Raw genomic sequence first — 21,529 nt, forward strand, 5'->3', positions numbered from 1 at the left:
ATGTTCATGTATTTATCCTGACTTGTCTAAAGAAAACTGGCTAGAAAAGTTTTTTTTTTTTTTTTTTTTGCCATCACCTAAAATTAAAGCTTAACCAAATACTTCAGGTCTCTGAAAATAGTTGGATTTGTTACAAATGACTAATTCCTGAATAGTTACCTTTGTTAAACCACTTGCAATGAAGCTGAAAATCAACGCAAGCACATCTCGATTACATAATTTCAACTCAACTGTGGTGGCATACAGACAAAATTACACAGACATGAAGAGGTCACTGGCCAGCTACATATGGACCAAACAGTATGTTACAGCGTGTATTTTTTGTTACTTTGAAATGTACACAAGATATTCTGCCACAAAGTTTTCGCTTCACTATAAGCTACTGAGTAGCTGCATTTGGCTCTATTCAAATTTTATGGATGGCACCGTTAAAAAAAATACTAACTCAAGAGGTTGGGGTAGCAAAGACCACATGACTTATTCAAAATAAAATTGTAGAATTTAGAATGTTATATGGTAGCGGCAATGCTGGAGTTTATTAATAATACTTAAAAGAAAAGACCGATTCACACTAGCTTGTGCACATCTTCTGTGTACAACCGAAAAACTCGAGTCAAGTACACCCCCAACCCCCCCCCCCAAAAAAAAAAAAAAAAACCTGAACCTCATCAGGTACTTTGCACAGAACAAACAGGAATAACACACGCTAGGCAACAAGGGACTGAAGACAAGACATTAAAAGTAGAGTTTAACAAATGAGACCAACATGAACACAGAGGACAGGTACAGAAACATAAATGCGCAATGGTACAACTGAATGAGGACATCAATAACAGAAATGCTTAATCAGAACATTACAACTCCTCCAGACTTCGAACAAACCCAAAAGGCCACAGATGTATATTGCCACTCAGTCACTGTTCTGACAATTCTTCCTGGGACTACACCCAGAAGTTGTCTTATTCTTCTTCACAGTACCCTGTTAATAGAACAATACTTACATATATCTTCTTTGCATACTAACATCTACAGGGCCTTTTCAACAAATGTACTACAAAGCAAAATGGTTTCAGGTAAATTAGTTTTTTTTTTTTTTTTTTTTTTTGAGGCACAACCTGAGACTTTGCTCAAGGTCTACCTGGAGGTCCAAAATTAGTTTTTGGTAGAAATTGCATCACAGAGACAACAGGCCTGGATGTGCCTGTGTTGTTGAGGGTTATGTATGGGTCAACTGTCATTTCCAGTGATGTGAATGCAAAAGTACAGTGCCCTCTGTAGGCAATCTCCAAGAAGCACATGCCACAGGAATGCTGCATTCATGCTCCTGGTGCCCAATTTCTTGATTTATTTTTAAAGATAAAATAGTTATCTTGTCATACTTACAAGCAGCAACAAACCTGAGTAGTCGTATATCTTTTTTACTTTAAACATACAAAAACGTATGTACAATTATCTCCATTTTCTGTAAACAGCAAGTTAGCGTTGTTTTAAATCCCTTTGATTGAAACATGCAAATCATATGCAAATACAAACCAAACAAAGGTATTTCGGGAGATGAAATTTTACACCTTAAAAAATAAGCGCAACATAAATGGAATGCCATCATCTCCAGCTGGCCACAGATTTCCTCCACACAACTCCAGAAATGTGTTCGAGTTAAATAACTAATTCAAATAAACATAAGAAAATGAAAGTGCACCCCTTCCATGCATTATTATTATTTTTTTGTTTTAATAATACAGGCAATACTTCTGTTTTGCGACATGGAGATTAGGGTGTACTCCCCTATGACAACAACCACTGGATAATTCCTAGACCCACGTGAACAGGAAGGAGGCAAAAGCAGCAAATTGACTCACAGACAGACACAACTGAGTGTCACCACTCAGTTCTGATGGTCAGGAAGCACTGGTTTTCATTTTTCAGGAATTAAATCCAACATGTCTGCAGATTCTTTTTTTCCTTCTTCTTCTACCATTCAGTAAAGGGTTTATCATCTCAGGGCACTTAACAAGGAATACAGCATATTCTGCACAAGTCTAAACTGTGGGTAGTTTGTTGTCATTTCTGTGTGCTGGTCGCGGCTGCGGAGCGGTGGACTCAATGTCTCTGGTCTCCCAACTCATGTGACAAGTCACTAGGCGGATACTGCTGTGAGGTCCGTAGCCCACCTGGGTGTGACAGGAAGGGAGGAGGAGAAACAAGAATAAGGAGGAGGGAGGGAGGTAAGGAGGTTAGCCATAGAGACGCAAGCCAGACCAGACACACTGCAGTACAGAAGGGGAGCAAGAAGGGAAAAGGGAAGAAAAAGAAGTACCTGCAGCAACACTGCTACCCTTGGAGATTTTGCTCACTTTGGAGCAAGAAGACGAGGATGAGGAAGAAGGGTGGTGGTTGACTTCAGCGTGTGGCCTCTTGCGGGATGACGATGTGGTGGACACCGGAGCAGCGGGGGCCCGTTCCATGCTAACAAGTCCCAGTGGACTCTGCAGCAGCACCCCACCTCCTCCGTGACCCTCGGGACCTCCTCGCCCGTTCCCGCTGTGTGTGTGACCGTGGCTATGCTTGTGGTGGCGGTGTGAGGCGTGCTCTGCTCCACGATACTGTTTGTCCTTGCTCACTAGAGGACTGGAATGTTTACTCTTGTTGTTGGCTGCCATGCCTTCGTCTGATGAGCTGTTGCGTTCAGATGACGAAACCTTGAGTTTCATCTTCAAGTCGTCCTTGCTTAGTTGTCCACTTTTATCTAACTGAGAGCTACTGGCAGACCCAGGAACGGCCAGACGAAGTTTGAGTGAGCTCGCCCCTTTGTCCCGTTTATCACTGTGGTGACGTCTATCTTGTCCTGTGGATGAGTGAGAAGGGACCTTTTTCATTGGGGAGGCAGTGCTGATGCTGCTACTACCATAGGCATGCTGGGATATTTGGTGGGTCTGTGAATGTTTTCTATGGTCTAACTGGCTTGCAGAGAATGGTGCGCATGTGGAGATGGAAGAAGAATCCTCCCTTGCATCGCACTCCATTAGTCCACCATGTTGCTCTTGCCTGCGTTTCTGTCCAGCTGCTACCAGCTCTGCAACATGTTTCTCTCTGTACTTCTCAAGGGAGAGCTTCTGAGCTGGAGAAGGCTGTGGTGGAGGGAGCTGAGTGGCAGCGAGTTGATGCTTTCCTGCTACACTCCCACCAGCTCCTTTTTGTTCATGCTTAACAGGGTTGAAGTCCATTTTCTCAGTCTTGTATAAAGGTGGATGATGAAGCAAAGAAGATGTGGAGGTTGGTAAGGGCAGTGTTGGCCCTTGGTGAGGAACGCTGACTGAATCCTGTTTTAAACATGTGGAAAGGTAAACTGCTTGACTTTGGTTGCCCTGGGGCCATTCGCTGTGGCAAGATGGATTGTACGTGCCAGCCATCGCGTCCAGAGACAGGGGCACACCTCCAGACTGGCCAGGCATGGACACAGGGAAGGCAGAGCCTGACTTGGAAAAGTTTGGGTTTGAAAAGGAGACTCCAGGGAGTGAAGAATCACTCAGGTTATGTTCTTGGAGTATGGAAGGCCCAACAAAGGAATTATCTCCCATCTGGGCAGTTTCAGTCTTGGGCTTTTTAGCAGCTTGTGTGGCCTAAAACAGAGCAACAGCAGATTTGTGAGACTAAAGATTACGGCTTTACGTGCTTTCAAATGGGGATAAATAGCAGCTTTACTACATCTGTCTTGCGATATTTAAGTTTAGACACAGCTGACTGTGAACAACCAACATCTTTTGCAACACTGCATGATGATTTACCCTCTTAAGAGTTTGATAATCCTCTCCTTTGTTTCAATTGACATCTCTCGTGTTGGAGCCATGATTTATGTCAGTCCACTTGGTGCAACAGCTCTCCAAGGTGTGATCACTCCTTTTTAGATGCAGACTAACGAGCAGATCTGATTTGATTCAGGTGTTAGTTTTGGGGATGAAAATTTACAGGGTGATTCCATAATTTATTCCTCAGAATTGAGTGATTCCATATTTTTTCCCTCTGCTTGGTCTAAAAAAGTAACCGTTACTGACTGCCACGATTTTTTTTCCTGATTTCTTAGTGTTTCTTAAAGCCAGAAAGTTGCCATCTGAAATGACTTTAGTTTTGTGTCATGTCTGTGATCTGCTTTTTTTTCTACAAAATTAAATAACTGAATGAACATCCTCCGAGTCCGGTGATTCCATAATTTTTTGCCAGGGGTTGTACATACATTATCCCGCAGCACATCAGATATTTACTGGGGTATATTTTAGAAGTGCGTGTGTAAAGAAAACCAGATGAGAAAGCGATAAGTTGTATCAAAAATTAATCCTCATATTTTCTTTTGTCCAACTACTTACAGGATCTGAAAGCAGGGGTGGTGGCCAAGTGGTTAGTGTACTTTATTTCAGTGTGGAAGGTTCTAAATTCAAACCCCACCCCTGCCACATTTCTCCATGTAATGTGGCATTGCATTAGGAAGCCTGTGCCAAATCAACATGCAGATCTACCTTGCATCTGCTGTGGCGACACGAGGGAGCAGCCGAAGAGACGGTCCCACCGAATAATGAAGGATGAAGAAGGAGCCACGCACCGTTTTTTTTGTTTCGTGAGCTATTGTGGCAGTATAGTGGCTCAGAGTGGCTCTTAGAGGCATTATCTTCAGTTAACGAGGTTCCTCTCTGAGCGTGGCGCTAATTTCAAGATGTTCAAAATTTAGCAACAACAGTGTGGCGCAGTTTGTGTTCGAGTTACTGCGACGGCTTAGAGGCATTTGCATGGTGCGAGTCTGCAAAAAGTCCATTATCCGTGCGCCTGGCACCTTCGCAGCACCTGAGAGGCTATTTTTGGAACAGCTCTCCTCTTGTGCACACAATTCCACCTGCTCTGTGCGCTGGACTCTATATAAAATAATTATTTTGTAGTGGATTAATCATTTTCTGCCAAACCTTGGATGCTGAAAACACCTCTTCCAGAATCAGAGGACTGTTTCATCTGGACGCTTTTTTTTTTCCTCTCTTTCCTGCTCCATGTGGAATGTATTTTGAACAGCTTAAGGTCATTATTTTTAATGTTTTTTAGAGCTTGATAAAACAGTTACTTGCTGTAAAAGTATGTCTGTATGTTGATGTCTGTTGTATGTAAAAGTATGTTGATTTAATATTTTGTTAATGGATCACAGGAGCTCCGCTGTGTGGGCGCACTGACGCAGTGACTCATCATCATGCTTCAAACGAGCATTTAGGCAGAACTCCAGCTCACAAAAGAGTGATATTTCAGTCAATATTGGACAAACACAAAGTTAACATTTGGGTGACTGCATGAAAGTGGAAGTGTGTTTAAAGTCATGGAAGATAACTCCAGTGGAGCAGCTAAGAGCAGGAGCTGTGCAGCAACACAGGTGGAGAGCGCGCAAAAGACCGATTTTGAAGACATAACACAAAGTTAAAAGTTGTATCATGATAACTTGTAAGCTGCGGAAGAAATAAAGAAATATATATATATATATATATATATATATATATATATATATATATATATATTTGAAAGTGATCCACAGGTGTATATAATAAAACAGCCACCTCATTCTGTATGCAGAACGGCACCGCGCGCAAAAGAGCGCTTTTGCAGAAATAAACGGACGAACACAAAGTTAAAAGTGGAATCACGTTGTAAAAATGACTGTGTTTAAAGCCAGGGAAAAAATAAAGCCAGCAAGCCATGGATGGAAAGGAAGCCACTTAGAAAGAGCACAGAGGCGGCTGTCCATGAAAGGACAACAGCAGGGCGCGCACAAAAGAGTGATTTTGCAGAAATAAACGGACAAAGTTTTGTGTGTTTAAAGCGCAGAAGAAAAGCCAGAGAGCCGCGGAGCCAGTGAGGAGCACAGAGGCGGCTCTCCAGGAACCCGTGGTTCGGGTCTAGCTGGTCTGTTGGTGGACAGGTGGACAGCAGCCTGGCGCATAGCACACAACTGCGGAACTGTGCTGGAGTGTCCATTTTTGGACTGCGTTTAAAAAAAAAAAAATGACATCTTTAAATGCTGCTGTGAATCTGTGAATTGAAAACCCACACTTTGAAGGGACCAGGTGTGGGAGGGCTGGAGGTTTGGACAAAACTCATGCCTAAACATGCGCCAACATGGTATTATCATGGCGCTATCATGGCACTACGTGGATTAGTGTGGCTGATGCGAGCCATTCGAAGCTGTATTGACAGGTCGGTCGTGGCTCACTAGAGGCTGCTACGCGGCACATGCGGGGTACAGAGAGGCACATAGTGGCACCTTCATAGTGGATACGTGATATATCAAAACGTGAGTCATTCTTCAAATAATCACCCCACACCCATGCGTGGCTCCTTCTTCAGCCTTCATTATTCAGTGGGACCAAGGCTTTACTCACTTACAGGGTCTGAAAATGGAGGAATGATGCATGCAGGTGTCTATTTCCTAAATGGTTACTGTAACATGTTTGTTAACCCGTTTATGCCCAGATTTTTTTTTATTAAGTGGAAAAAGTTGCATTAGTACCTTTGAGATTTTTTATTGTGAATAGAAAATGACAGTAATACACGTCAGCAACAACTGTTGCCAGTGGGGCAAAAAGGGTTAAACCTCTTGAATTACACTATTTACAATACAAAGATGGTTTTATTTCAACTCCATTATGTTGGTGTACATCCTGTATAATGGCAAAATTATAAAAATGGCCAATGTCCAAGTACTTATGGATCTGTCCATAAAACCCACGACAGTAGATGGTGACACTGGTTACATGATTAGTCGATTAACTCTAATAATTCGATTACAAAAATTGTTCGAGGCAGCAACTTTCATTTAATGGCAGGCCTGTGACTTAGGGGTTCCTGGGCTGTTCCAAAGCATCAAAATCAATTTCCTATCAGCTGAAGGTGAAAATTTGGGTCTTCTTTCAGACTTTGGCAAAAGTGCTACACTTACCAGTAACTTACATCAAAGTACAACTGCACAGATTATCATGGAATCTTGTTTAGAAATGACTCCAAGAGACATTCCTGACTGTGACAATGATCTTTCAGAGATCTGTACTGACATCCTTGGATACTTTCCATATTACTGTTGTACCAAGTGATGACAGCAAGCCAACAGACATGTCAGAAATTTCAACACCACTAATTCCTAATCTAAGTGGCTGTATGGCAGGGGTCACCAACCCTGTTCCTGGAGGGTACCTGCCTTGCATGTTTTCTAACTCTCCCTGTTCCACTCCCAGGGAATTAACTCTATCAAGTGTGCGCAGCCAATCAAGAGCTGGAAAACACTGCTCTAAAAAAAAATAATAATAATAATCAGGTGTGACTTGAGTAGGCAGATGTGGAAAACATTTGGACAGGTGCCCTCCAGGAACAGGGTTGGTGACCCCTGCTGTATGGAGTGACACTGTGGGTAAGTGGTTAAAAAGGTACCCAGGGAGGGTGTACCCTGCCTTTGGTCCAGTAACTGCTGGAGGAGGAGTACTCACATCCAGGTAACCAGCTGAGTGATTTGGAGTGATGAAGTGGAAAAATTAAGAGCACTCTTTAACAAGTAGGGTATACAGCTGCTCCAACAATCAAATCAAATAATTTAGAGGGCTGCAAATGAGGTATGCTTATGAACTCTACACTTCAGATTTGTCTGCAGGATTCCACTGTGTGCGTGCACTCCTGCATACCTGTGGCTTTTTCACACCAGATTTCACGACTCATGTTATTTCTGGATCAAGTCTCCATGTTTAGACGTTAATATATGCATTTTTACTCTGTTACAAACTTTGATGGGTAATTTGGTAATCAGCAATCATGACAAGTTGTGACAAGCTGAACCAAATTTACTTAGTAGAGTTTGCAAAGAAAAAGCAGAATTACTGAGGCAGACCTCGCACCCCAACTACTAAACATTTTACCACTTTGTTCCTTAGCCTAACCATATAGGGCACTAATGCCCACTAATTATCTTCGGATCCCAACACATCAAGTCTACAAGTGTTTACAACTTCCTCTGGATGGGTCACCAGTCTAACACACATTACTTCACCAGCCAACACCGTATCCATTTACAGCTGGATGGACTCTGACGATGTAGATTTAGCGTCTTGTCCAAGGACAAAGGCAGGTAGTGTAAGCAGGATTCAAACCCAGGTCTACATATGTATTTGTTGTAGACCATATAAGTATTGCTTGATGTAATTTCAGTTTCGAGCAGATGCGGGAAAACAAGTGGAAAATCTGCATCATGTCAGTCCATCCAGCTGTAAATGTGTATCAGTACTGGTTGGACTTTTGCCCGCTTTACACTCAGGTACAAGGGGAAAAGCACTGACCTGAGGAGCCGCACATCCTGTGTAGAACTTACTAAGTAATGCACAGAGACAGCTAAATGTAGCACTTTATTTTAAAATAATGAACAGATTTTTCTTTTAGTCTATTATACATTTGATCCGTAAACTGAATGAAGCAAAGCAGAAATATATCCTACCCTCCAGTTGCGTATCCTTTTTAATCGGCTCGGCGTCTTCTCCAGAATCTGCAGAAACTCGTGTGTCAACTCTGTAAAGACAAATGTGTATTACATAGCTGAGTAACTGCATAATATTGCCAACATTTTACCACAAAGGCAAAGGGCTGGGATTGTCCAATTTTAAAAAACAGATTCAATGTAACCATCATGTTTACACTTAGAACTGTATTCTGAGCTTTTCAACGGGTTAACACATTTAGATGCAACTGAGTGAATGTAGGGATGAACGATTAGTCGAGTAACTCGAATAATTTCGATTACAACATTGTTTGAGGCAAATTCTGTGCTTCGACGCGTCGTTTAACGTTGTAGTACATATGCCAGGCCTGTGTGTGGCGCTGTAACGCCCCCCCCCCAAAAAAAATCAATAAAACAAAAAACAGAACAAGACTAGAGCATGCGCTCAGGCCGTGTAAGCGCTCATCCATTTCATGCCAAAAGGTACCACTTTCCAACATGAAAGACTGAAATAAAGCCTTTGAGGAGAAAGATGGTCCACACTGATCATGTGAAATAGCTTAGTGAGCATTTAAAGAAAAAGTGTGGTTGTTTTTAAAAAACACTTTCGTCTGCTGGCTGCCTCTACGGGGAGTGGACTATTCATTGCGGCGGTCGGCTGCTGTCTTCTCTGCCTGTGTGAGGGGCTCTCAGGACTCCCCTCACACCGGGTTAGTCACAGCTCTGTCCCCAGCCACACTAAGTCTCAGCAGAATTCCACTCTTTCTTCTGTGTTTTGCTGATTCACACTGTTTCTTTCACTTTTTGGGGAACACAACACTTCACAAACACAGTAACTTCAATAAAATAATAATTTTAAAAAACTGACTGAGAGGCTTGCATGTTCAACCTCTAGCTGAAATGCATCTGCTGAATCGCAGCGAAAGAGGGATTAAAAAACTTAAAAATGGTTAAATTTTACAAGTTGGGGAAAACAAAAAACAGAAAGCCACATCCCATTGCCATTTCAGCAAAATGTCAAGACTTTGGCTTGACTTTGGCTGAGCTGACACCGGGAAAGATCCAAAACTTGTAAAGATGTGAAAAAACAAGGCACACACAGGCGACAGTGGTAAGGAAAAACTCCCTCTGATGTATTGAGGAAGAAACCTCAAGCAGACCAGACTCTAAGGGGTGACCCTCTGCTTGGGTCATGCTACAAACACTTAACACAAACTCAAATCCCATTATCATAAACATAAGTGAACACTGTCTTCGTCTACATACATATTTACATACATATACAGTATACATGTATACACACACATATACATATATACACACACATACACAAATGAATGTTACTGAACAAGTTCACAATTACAACTGACAACACAAAACTCATCGTACTTCATTAGATACATATCTTGAAAACATTTTTTTATATTGATTTTTAAACTGATTGCTATTTGGACATCGTTTGAGTTCATCCGTCAGGTTATTCCATAATCTAGGGCCACACATGGAGACACAGAAACCTTTCCTGGTCGTCCGAGCGCCAGCAATTTTAAAATGATACAAGCCCCGTAAATTATATTTTCCTTCCCTCTCAGTAAAATATTCCTGAATTCTAAATGGCACTTGTTTATTTTTCACTTTGTACATTAATTGAACAGTCTTGAACGAAATCATATCATTAAGTTTTAATATTTGAGATTTAATGAACAATGGGTTGGTGTGGTCTCGATAACCTGCATTTATGAATTGTCCTTAATGCTCTTTTTTGAAGAATGAATAATGGTTGCAATGTAGTTTTGTAATTGTAGCCCCAAACTTCAGCACAATAAGTAAAGCAGGGTGTAACCAATGAACAATACAGAGTATGCAGTGCTCTGCAATCAAGAACATGCTTTACTTTATTTAATTTACCCATGAAAACAGAAAGGGATACACTAAATTTGACAATCTGTGTGACGGCGCAGCGGGATTGTGCCATTGCTTAGGAAGAGCCCTGGACTGTTGATGTTATTTAAAAACGCAAAAGTACTTTTTATCCGATTACTCGATTAATTGCCAGAATAATCAATAGAATACTCGACTACTAAAATAATCGATAGCTTCAGCCTGAGTGAAATGCATTAATTTGACACAAATGACACACTGCAATATGACAATGGGAAACATTATTTCAGTCTTACCATCAAGCAGCTCCAGAGTGACAGAGTTGTCTACATATTCCCACCAGTGTTTCCCATCCGTGGAAACTGGAATCTCCCAGTTGGACCATTTACACGCCAGATGGATACATACACAGGCGATAACTGTGGGCTTGTACTGGAGGCAGAAGGTAGTCAGGAGTAGACTGCACAGTGTGTGGATGTATGAGCATGTAGAAAATGTATGTGTTGTGTGCGCGCATGTGTGTGAGTATAAATGTCAGATATGCAGGGGTATGTGAAGAGATGCGTTGTGTGCAGATTTGGGCCGGGCACGGTCAGGATCGGTCCAACATACGAAGGGAAAAAGAAACCACAAGGAGCACACAATTTTAATTTTGGGGGAAAACATGTCAATATAGAAAAACTTAGCAGAATAGTTCAAAGGTAAGTCATTTGAGTTCACAACAACGTAACAGCCTCGAGTCTAGTAACACCAAATTTTTGTGCAGTTTACAAAAAACTATTAACTAGTTAAAAGGACAACATTCTCAGTGTTTTTACGACTAAGGATCAATGATTTTGGCTAGTTTAAATATTGGGGCAATAAAGCATGTGTAGAAAGAGGAGACCAAATAAAAACTATTTACACCCGTATCTGTCAAGATCTTTTAAATAAATTATGGTTTTCTTAAAAGGTAAAATGTCACTTAGACGGCAATATTTGACATACTTCATGTGTGATGGCAGATGGAAACGTGTTAAGTCAGTTCAACAGCATATGTCACATTTCAGATCACTTAAAAAAAAATGGCTACCATCCAAGTACTTTCAGCAAAAATGCTACCAAGAATAAATAAAATTGTCACTGTCATTCTTGTGGTCCATTTTATCACTGTGTACATGTTCACAGTGAATTAGACTTAATATCATGGAAAACATACTGGCAATAAAGTAGGACCACTCCACTGTAAAACCAGATGGATGGTAACCATGCACATTAATAAAAGCACAGTGTCTGGAGTATTGCACCTTCAAATATAGCCAAAAGGCACATTTAATACCATTTGTCAAAACCAGTTATCAAACCTAGGGCTGCACGATATTTCTGTATCTGTATTCATCAATAAAGAGCTCACATTGGCAAATTAAATCACTTATGCAGGGTTTTCCCCTCTGAGGGTAGAAGCACAGCCTTCTCTAGTGCTGTTATGGTAGATACATTTGAAAGGTTTTGCCAAAATAGTAGTTCTTCTAACCCCATGTACCCATTTGCTCTCCCCCAGCAAATCTGCCCCTACCCCTAAAACCACGTTTCTGCAAAAATCTATGTATGTATGCAAGTTTATGTGTATGTATGGAGAGAGGGAGGGGTGAGGGGGAGAGGCAGAGAAAATTACAAATTTTTATGTGAATTCAGTGTTTTAGGAGTTTGCAATCAAACAATCAGCTGTATAACACTCATACACTGTGCGAGGAGACTCCAAGCACAACTGTCATTTTGTTCTGGTGTCATTTGTTTCAAACAAGGAGTAAATAAATGAAAAGACACCAGAAAAAAAGACTGTATTCAGAGTATAATAAATAATCTTGGCACCAATTATTAAAGTAATATTAAAGAAGTTTATTTCTCATTTTAACAGCTTAAGCTTGATGTAGAATGATAAAAGTTGTATATGCAACCACATTACTTCTATTTTGTTTCTGATTCATTCATGCTTTCATTTTCTGAAGCTTATCCGAGTCCAGGTAACAGTGACAGCAGACCAAGCAGCTCATTCCACACTCGCCCATTAACAGCCAAAGCCTGTAATTATTGCTGGTGTTCACAGATGTTCCAAAGCCAGCTGGAACATATAATTACCGCAACGTATTATGGGTCCTCCTCCTCTCAACTGGAGGTGCCAGGAGGACCTCCATGGGGAGTTGCATATAGCTACAATCTTGTTCTTTCGGTCATTACCCATCTGGCTCAGCTCTTTCTTCACCATGATGGTTTGGTACAGCGTCCAAATGATCTTGGGTGATCAAGCTGTCTAACTCACACTATCTTACCTCTACTCATGAACATGACCCAGAGATACAGTGAGGCAAATAAGTATTTGATCCAGTGTTGTTTTTGCAAGTTTTTTAATAATTTAAAATTTTTAATTAAATTAATAATTTATTAATAATAATTAATAATTTAATCTCCTCCAGCACTGTTTACAGTGCGGGTGGGGAGCTGTTGACCCTGACTGGGGATGTTGTCGGGCAGTGGAAGGAGTACTTCAAGGATCTCCTCAATCCCATCGTCACGTCTTCCGAAGAGGAAACAGAGACTGGGGACTCAGAGGCGGACTCATCCATTACCCAGGCCGAAGTCACCGAGGTGGTCAGAAAGCTCCTCGGTGGCAAGGCTCCTGGGGTGGATGAAATCCGTCCTGAGTACCTTAAGTCTCTTGATGTTGTGGGGCTGTCTTGGCTGACACGCCTCTGCAACATCGCGTGGCAATCGGGGACAGTGCCTCTGGATTGGCAGACCGGGGTGGTGGTCCCTCTGTTTAAGAAGGGGGACCGGAGGGTGTGTTCCAACTATAGGGGGATCACACTCCTCAGCCTCCCCAGTAAGCTCTATTCCAGAGTAATAGAGAGGAGAATTCAACCGATGGTCGAAACTCGGATTCAGGAGGAGCAGTGGGGTTTTCATCCTGGTCGCGGCACACTGGACCAGCTCTACAAGCTCCATCAGGTGCTCGAGGGTTCATGGGAGTTTGCCCGACCAGTCCACGTGTTTTGTGGATCTGGAGAAGGCGTTCGGCCGTGTCCCTCGGGGCACCCTGTGGGGAGTGCTCCGGGAGTACGGGTTCCGGGGTCCTTTGTTTAAGGGCTATCCGGTCCAACAACAACAACAACAGTCGTTTTCCCAAGCGTTTCGAGCCAAGTTTACATAGCTTTGAGGAAACATCCCAGCGCGCACTTGAATGGAATGTAGTTGCACACATTAAGAACAGTGCCGCAGATTAATTGCAAAGTTTACATAAGTGTGATGTCGTGTTATGATGACTCGTTTTAAGTGATAACTGTTCATTTTGATGCAGTCACTGTAAAAACAGCAGCTGCCCTCCACTGTGAGAAGACTTGGTGCGCATGCACATCCATTAGTCATGAATGCAGCCTATTAAAAACAGTCTCTTCTAGAGGCTCATCTTTGTGGACGCTTATAAGTGTTGTCATTAACGTAACTGAAAAATTTAAGAAATACATCTGTGTGATCAGGCAGCCTGAAAAACAGCAGAGAGCTCCACATTCGTGGTGGGAGCTATAACGGGGTTAAAACGGTGTGCTGCACAGCGTGCTGTACAGAGAACAGACTCAGCACTCATTGAAATCCAAAATCCAACATACTCTCTCAAATTAAATAAAATTAACAAAGCCTACCAGCTCCGTTGAGGAGAACAAAATGCAAAAGGAAAAAAAAAGGATCAGGGCACTCACCCACTTGTAGAACGATTTCCTAGAATAAATATGTAAAGTCCACCCCATCAAAGAAGTCATTGCGTACGGACCATGCGCAATTGCCAGCCAGCGAATAATGCACAACTCCACACCATCAAAGAGGTGCCGACTAGGAACATCATGCACGGATGGTGCGCGATCACCAGGCAGAGAACAATGTCCATGCCCAATCCATCACAGAGGTCCCGACTGGAACAGTCACACAATGATGCCGTGTGGTCATTAGCCAAAGAACCATGTCTAGGTCCACGCCATCCTCCTGCGGACAGATGTCCACCACAGTTCCGCTGTGTTTAAGTCCACCTCTGTGCATGGGAGGTGGCCATGGCTGCCAGCATGAGACGTTTTCCCATTGCGGTCCTGACTTAGAAGAAGAAAAAGGATAATCCCAGCTAGTGCGAACAGGTGTGTCTAGCCCACTGATCATGAGCCACAGCTGTACACGTTAGGATCCAAAATCTGACAGACTCTCACAAAATTAAGAGTTTTGGGGTGAAGCATGTCATTAGTGCAGCAGATAATATTTCCAGAGGAATCCTTCAAATCTGGTTACAAGCACCAAAGTTTGACTGTGTATACCTTTTAGGGCTGCCACAACTAGTCGACTAGTCACGTCAACGTCGACTAATTAAACCATCGACAACTAATTTAGTAGTCGACGAGTCATTTATTTTATTTAAGTCTGTTTTTCTCTCAATTCATAGTTTTAGGCAGCGAGTCATCCTGCCGTCATTTGAATGTTCAAACTTGGATAAGACGGCCAATTAAAACAGTGGCCGTCTTGTTCAACGCTGTCTAAAATGCGCAGTTTACCAGAGGAGCTGATGGTGTGTGTGCGCGCGCGCGGAGTCAACTCGCTGCAGATTTCGAACGGAGGCACGAGAATTTACATTCTGCCGAGAATCATCAGTGCATGTGACACAGCAAGCGCGGAGCAGAGAGAGGGGATTTTAACCCAAGTGAACATGTTAAGAAAAAAAAAAAGTGGAACTGCCTTTACTTTTCTCTGCTCTTTCTCTACCGGTGTTTTTGCTGATGGCACCGACCTGTTCACACCATGTGCGCGTCATATACTGAATTTATGAGATCATGAGATGAAATAAATAGTCAAATATCCTTAAAAAAATGAGAATATATAAATGAACTGAGGAAAAAATTACGAATTCACGGGTGAAAAAACCCTGCTGTGGAGAAGCTGCAGTGATGTTCAGAGGCACAGATCACAAAAAGCAGGTGAGAACTCTGAACTTTAAGAGGTGTTATTTTACAAAGGTATTTATTTGTTCAATCTAGTGTTCAAGCACAAAACGTGACTGATGAAGAGAAAAAAAATGACTTCATCACACTAAAATGAACTGGAGTCGGAATAAAAATACAAGCTGCTGATTTTTGTTATTTTTCAAAATTATTATAGGCTGCAGCTATATGTTTTATTCATTTCAAAGTGAGTTACCTCTTATTATATTCTGATTTCTTTATACAAAAATATGGAGAGTCAAATCAGCCTGCATTGCTCTGTTCAGTTTATATCAAAGTTTTCCTGCACATGTCTGTGTATTTTTCCTTCTTTATAAGAGTTTGGTGTATGCATTTGCTCCACAAAGTTTTAAAACACAATAGAATGTTCACACTTTTCTTTATAGCAGTTCTGTAATTTCAGAAATGCAACAGAAACAACCACAAATCAGAAAAAGTTGGGACTATAAGTAAAATCAATCAATCAATCAATCAATCAATTCAATCAATCAATTTTATTTATATAGCGCCAAATCACAACAAACAGTTGCCCCAAGGCGCTTTATATTGTAAGGCAAGGCCATACAATAATTACGTAAAAACCCCAACGGTCAAAACGACCCCCTGTGAGCAAGCACTTGGCGACAGTGGGAAGGAAAAACTCCCTTTTAACAGGAAGAAACCTCCAGCAGAACCAGGCTCAAGGGAGGGGCAGTCTTCTGCTGGGACTGGTTGGGGCTGAGGGAGAGAACCAGGAAAAAGACATGCTGTGGAGGGGAGCAGAGATCAATCACTAATGATTAAATGCAGAGTGGTGCATACAGAGCAAAAAGAGAAAGAAACACTCAGTGCATCATGGGAACCCCCCAGCCGACTAAGTCTATAGCAGCATAACTAAGGGATGGTTCAGGGTCACTTGATCCAGCCCTAACTATAAGCTTTAGCAAAAAGGAAAGTTTTAAGCCTAATCTTAAAAGTAGAGAGGGTGTCTGTCTCCCTGATCTGAATTGGGAGCTGGTTCCACAGGAGAGGAGCCTGAAAGCTGAAGGCTCTGCCTCCCATTCTACTCTTACAAACCCTAGGAACTATAAGTAAGCCTGCAGTCTGAGAGCGAAGCATTCTATTGGGGTGATATGGTACTATGAGGTCCCTAAGATAAGATGGGACCTGATTATTCAAAACCTTATAAGTAAGAAGAAGAATTTTAAATTCTATTCTAGAATTCACAAGAAGCCAATGAAGAGAGGCCAATATGGGTGAGATATGCTCTCTCCTTCTAGTCCCAGGTTAGTACTCTAGCTGCAGCATTTTGAATTAACTGAAGGCTTTTCAGGGAACTTTTAGGACAACCTGATAATAATGAATTACAATAGTCCAGCCTAGAGGAAATAAATGCATGAATTAGTTTTTCAGCATCACTCTGAGACAAGACCTTTCTAATTTTAGAGATATTGCGTAAATGCAAAAAAGCAGTCCTACATATTTGTTTAATATGCGCTTTGAATGACATATCCTGATCAAAAATGACTCCAAGATTTCTCACAGTATTACTAGAGGTCAGGGTAATGCCATCCAGAGTAAGGATCTGGTTAGACACCATGTTTCTAAGATTTGTGGGGCCAAGTGCAATAACTTCAGTTTTATCTGAGTTTAAAAGCAGAAAATTAGAGGTCATCCATGTCTTTATGTCTGTAAGACAATCCTGCAGTTTAGCTAATTGATGTGTGTCCTCTGGCTTCATGGATAGATAAAGCTGGGTATCATCTGCGTAACAATGAAAATTTAAGCAATGCCGTCTAATAATACTGCCTAAGGGAAGCATGTATAAAGTGAACAAAATTGGTCCTAGCACAGAACCTTGTGGAACTCCATAATTAACCTTAGTCTGTGAAGAAGATTCCCCATTTACATGAACAAATTGTAATCTATTAGATAAATATGATTCAGACCACCGCAGTGCAGTGCCTTTAATACCTATGGCATGCTGTAATCTCTGTAATAAAATTTTATGGTCAACAGTATCAAAAGCAGCACTGAGGTCTAACAGAACAAGCACAGAGATGAGTCCACTGTCCGAGGCCATAAGAAGATCATTTGTAACCTCACTAATGCTGTTCTGTACTATGATGAATTCTAAAACCTGACTGAAACTCTTCAAATAGACCATTCCTCTGCAGATGATCAGTTAGCTGTTTTACAACTACCCTTTCAAGAATTGAAGATAAAATGAAGATAAAAATAAAAATGTTGCACTATTCCCAGTTTCTCCACTCGCAGAAGCCAAACATTCTTCCAGAGTTGTGTCTTGGTGGCTTCCCATACTTGTCTACTTCTAGCATGGACATTTAGTTTTTGAGAACTGCCTACCTGACACACATTTAATATAAAGTACTACACTGTTTGTATTTCTGAATGATTGATGTAAATGAAGTCTAAGAAATAGTCACTGATTTGGAAATGTTCATGTTTTCATCCTGACGTTTCTTGGAAAATGCTGCAGGCCTTAATTTAGGAAATTATGTACGATCCGACTAGTTGACTAATCGCAAAAATAATCGACTAGTCGACTATCAAAATAGATTCATTAAAGTACAGATTAATTTTCCATTCAGTCCATTCAGACTTCATACATATTTAGTTAAGAATCAAAGGTCTTTCGTTCACTGATTTTAAAATGAAGGATGAAGGAGCACAGCTATCTATCACTGGGCCCATCCTGTTTTGCTTTCCTCACTAGCCTCCTTGTTTGCTCTGTTTTTGAGAACTACGTGCTGCAAAGTTAGATTCACGATACAGCAATGGTTATCAACCTAGTCTTCAAGTACTACCTATCCCCGACTGGGTAAGGAAGTTTAGAGTCCCTCCACCTCTTATTGTTAAGTATTTGTGTTAAGATGTTAGTGTTAAGCCGTGGTTGACAACCCACCCTACTTGGACGTGCGTGCAGACTACTTGCAAAAACATGGGCTATATTTGGAGATCCGTACGTCGTAAATCTGATAACTAGCTTTAACTTTTCAAGGCAAGTAAACACTCGTACAACTGACCGCTGCAGGCTGGACATGCTCATCATGCATCGCCGGATGCCGAAAACACCCTGCCGCTCCGGTCCCACTCATAAAAAAAGAAAAACCGTAGTGGCCGGTGGCATCCGCAGAAAACGTACGGCGAAAAAAAAAACGCGCGGTGGGTTGTGACCGGGGCTTTACTGATGCAGCAGAGTACTTAGTTATGCTTTTTAAATATGCTCTGTGGGTTTGTCATGTTTTAATTTTTTTATTTTTGTTTTTTGTGCGTATCTTGTTATATACAAAAACATTTTGTAAAAAAAGTACTACCAATCCTACACCTTTTCCATCTCTCACTGGTCTGTCAGAAGGTAATTGGCTCATTCATGTATAGGGATGGGTGTTAAGATTTTATCGATATCGGTGCCATTATCGATTCTGCTTATCGATCAGATTCCTTATAGATTCCCTTATCAATACCTCTTGTGAATTTTCTGTGGACTGAACGTAGGCTTTACAGGTTTTCCATGTCAACATTTTATTGAGCCTTAAAGTAAATAAATATGAAACTGGTAACAGAATCCTTGATTTCTGGACATAAAATCTACATGGTGGATCCTTGATCGCTGGACATAAATAGAAATAAACAAAATCTGTAGTTTTTGTCAAAAGCATTACCTTTCAGACATTAATGTCATGAATGTAACTCCATAGCCTCACAGCTGAGCTCAGCTGGCTGCACTGCACGTCAGCATCAATGTAATTCATAAAGAATGCAGGAAGTCTCATTTTGGGAGGACAAAGTCAACTGTAGTTTATTGATTGTATTACAACATTTGGAAAGAGGTGTCATTTGATTTAAAACAGTGATTCATTTTGACATTATTAATTCTGGCCAGACTCTAACGTGACTTGGCAGAGAGTGGTGCAGTGTTTGGAGCTGTGCGAATGGAGCTGAGGACAATTCTCGTTTCTTGCCTGCAACAAGAGTCCCAGTCAATCCGTACATCTTTAAATGGCTTTGAGAGGGGCTAATGAAGCGGACTTAACACATCTGAAAACCATCGAAGCAGAGAACCAAAGAAGCAGCGGGTCATAGTACTGCTTCGTTGGTTCAAGCTTCAAAGCAGAGCTGTTATAGAAGCGGTTGATTACAGACCCGCTGCAGGATCTGCAATCAACATAGAGAATTGATCATTTCCCCGACAAACACCCTCAAAAACAACGGCCGCTCTGAAAGACCCATAAAGGAATAGTTAAGCAAAAAGGCTATTGATGTTGGTGGATCGAATCATGTCTTAACGATTCTCAAAGAGAACCGGTTCCTGATACCCATCCCTATCCATTTATTTCTTAGTTCTTGATTGGCTGCACACATGAGTTAAACAGTTTGTGACAGAGCAGGGACAGATAAAAAAAATATATAGGTTACGTGGTACTTGAGGACCAGGCTGAGAACCACTGTCATACAGCACAAGCCCTGTGACAGAACTTACAGTGTACGATAATACCTGCATAACCTTTTATGTGATAAAGTGTCATATTGAGAGAGAGAGAGAGAGAGACTTTACTTTTTCCAAGTTTGGTTGGCAATGATCCTCCTCTCCTGGTTTATAACATCAAGCATAACTGTGCCTAAGACATGCAGAAATTTTTGCATGTGTCTCTCTCCTGTTTCTGTCAGCCATGCTGCTGTGTTAGCAGAGGAAGGAAGAGCGAGAACACCAGTCTACAGACACAAGTACATGCTGAGTGGAATGAGAACTGTAAGACTGCAGACTGTTTGCTGGAATGCATTAAAATCCACTCACTGTCCAGGCTTACTGGTGTTAAAGTGTGATGGTTTTCCACAATCTTCTACAAATAGTCTTGGTTACGTACGCAACTGCATGTACATGTACCAGTACAGTAGTGTTGCTCAGCTGTACCCTTGGTAAAACTGGCTGGCTTTAGCATAACAACGAGAGCAACAATAATCCAAGCTGGATTCAAAACAAATGCACCGGCGGCCTGCAGTACTGTTTCTAAGGCTACCGAACACCCAGATTTAAAAATCCTCCAGACAGATGAATTTGACACCTGTAAAATTTATGTCCTTAACTGACAGCAATGTTCTGATTTGCACAATCAGCAGTGATATGACTTTTGAACTTCTTTATATAAGATCACTGTCCACTAAATTGACAGTACCGAACTGTAATTCCAATAGTCACCTTTGCGATGAATGGGTAAGTCATGTTAAATATTCCATTTGTGCCCCACCCTACCACCAAAATACACATTTATATTAAGTGTATTTTCAATTTCCCAATTCAAATTGCAATTTAGCATTCATGGTTCAGCTCACACAATGGCAAGCCCAATGTCTGAAACTGAGAGCATCATGTCACCTTCCGATCGTTAATTTTTTTTTCTTTATCATAAACAGTTGTTGAAAATTTCTTTGAAATATCGTGATATAATTTTAAAGCTATTTTACCAATCCCAATAAATCAGCAGTTATTTTCAACAAAGACCAGCTAAATTGATTTTAAATGGTTAAATAAAGGGCCAAGTAAAATAAATAAATTTCTATAATTCATAAACTGTTTATTTTAATTTTTGGAACACCCCTTGAATTAAACCTAAGTCTGTACTGCAAACGCATCTTGATTGTTTCATTTTAACTCCATTTTGGTGATGTAAAACACAAAATTACAAAAATGGTCATCTTTAATTTGTATGGACCAGACTATAACATTACAAAACCCTGTTACCACCTCTCAATCACAAGTGACAATCACAGTATTTCCCATAATAATTGCAATATTTTTTCATCAAATCGTGCAGCCCTAGTTGAAGTTGTATAAGCTAAAATACATGTTCTTTTCACAACAGCAAACTTTAAAAACCTTTTAAGGACCCAACATGCCCGCTAAAAGATCACTTTTGTCAATCAACACAACTATCAACTACATTTTATAATATGTCTCAATGAAATGTCAAAAAACAAAAGAAATAAGTTACAGAATAGCTATATAACACGTTTCTTACACTAAGCACTGCAGGTCCATAATGGGCCATTAAGAGGTTTAAGTTCTCTCTCTGCACTTTGAGTGTTGTACAGATCCAAAAAGAAAAAAGCATGTCAAAACAAGAAAATCTGAGATAGTTGA

At 41.0% G+C, this 21,529-nt stretch overlaps 1 protein-coding gene across 2 annotated transcripts in view; it reads right to left on the bottom strand.

Annotated features, from left to right (window-relative positions):
• Nucleotides 1-1,352: 1,352 nt before the first annotated feature.
• The window catches only part of ccnt2a (cyclin T2a), a 37,757-nt gene continuing 17,580 nt past the window's right edge, over nucleotides 1,353-21,529 (bottom strand). For both annotated transcript variants that reach the window (XM_034185817.1, XM_034185818.1), the window contains exons 7-10: nucleotides 10,675-10,838; nucleotides 8,498-8,568; nucleotides 2,318-3,620; nucleotides 1,353-2,171 (exon numbers count right to left, since the gene is read on the bottom strand). In XM_034185817.1, coding sequence (XP_034041708.1) covers nucleotides 2,101-2,171; nucleotides 2,318-3,620; nucleotides 8,498-8,568; nucleotides 10,675-10,838 — 1,609 coding nt within the window. In that variant the 3' untranslated portion in view covers nucleotides 1,353-2,100. The remainder of the gene's footprint in view (nucleotides 2,172-2,317; nucleotides 3,621-8,497; nucleotides 8,569-10,674; nucleotides 10,839-21,529) is intronic.

Source organism: Thalassophryne amazonica, chromosome 14, assembly GCF_902500255.1.
Source record: "Thalassophryne amazonica chromosome 14, fThaAma1.1, whole genome shotgun sequence".
Taxonomy (NCBI): domain Eukaryota; kingdom Metazoa; phylum Chordata; class Actinopteri; order Batrachoidiformes; family Batrachoididae; genus Thalassophryne; species Thalassophryne amazonica.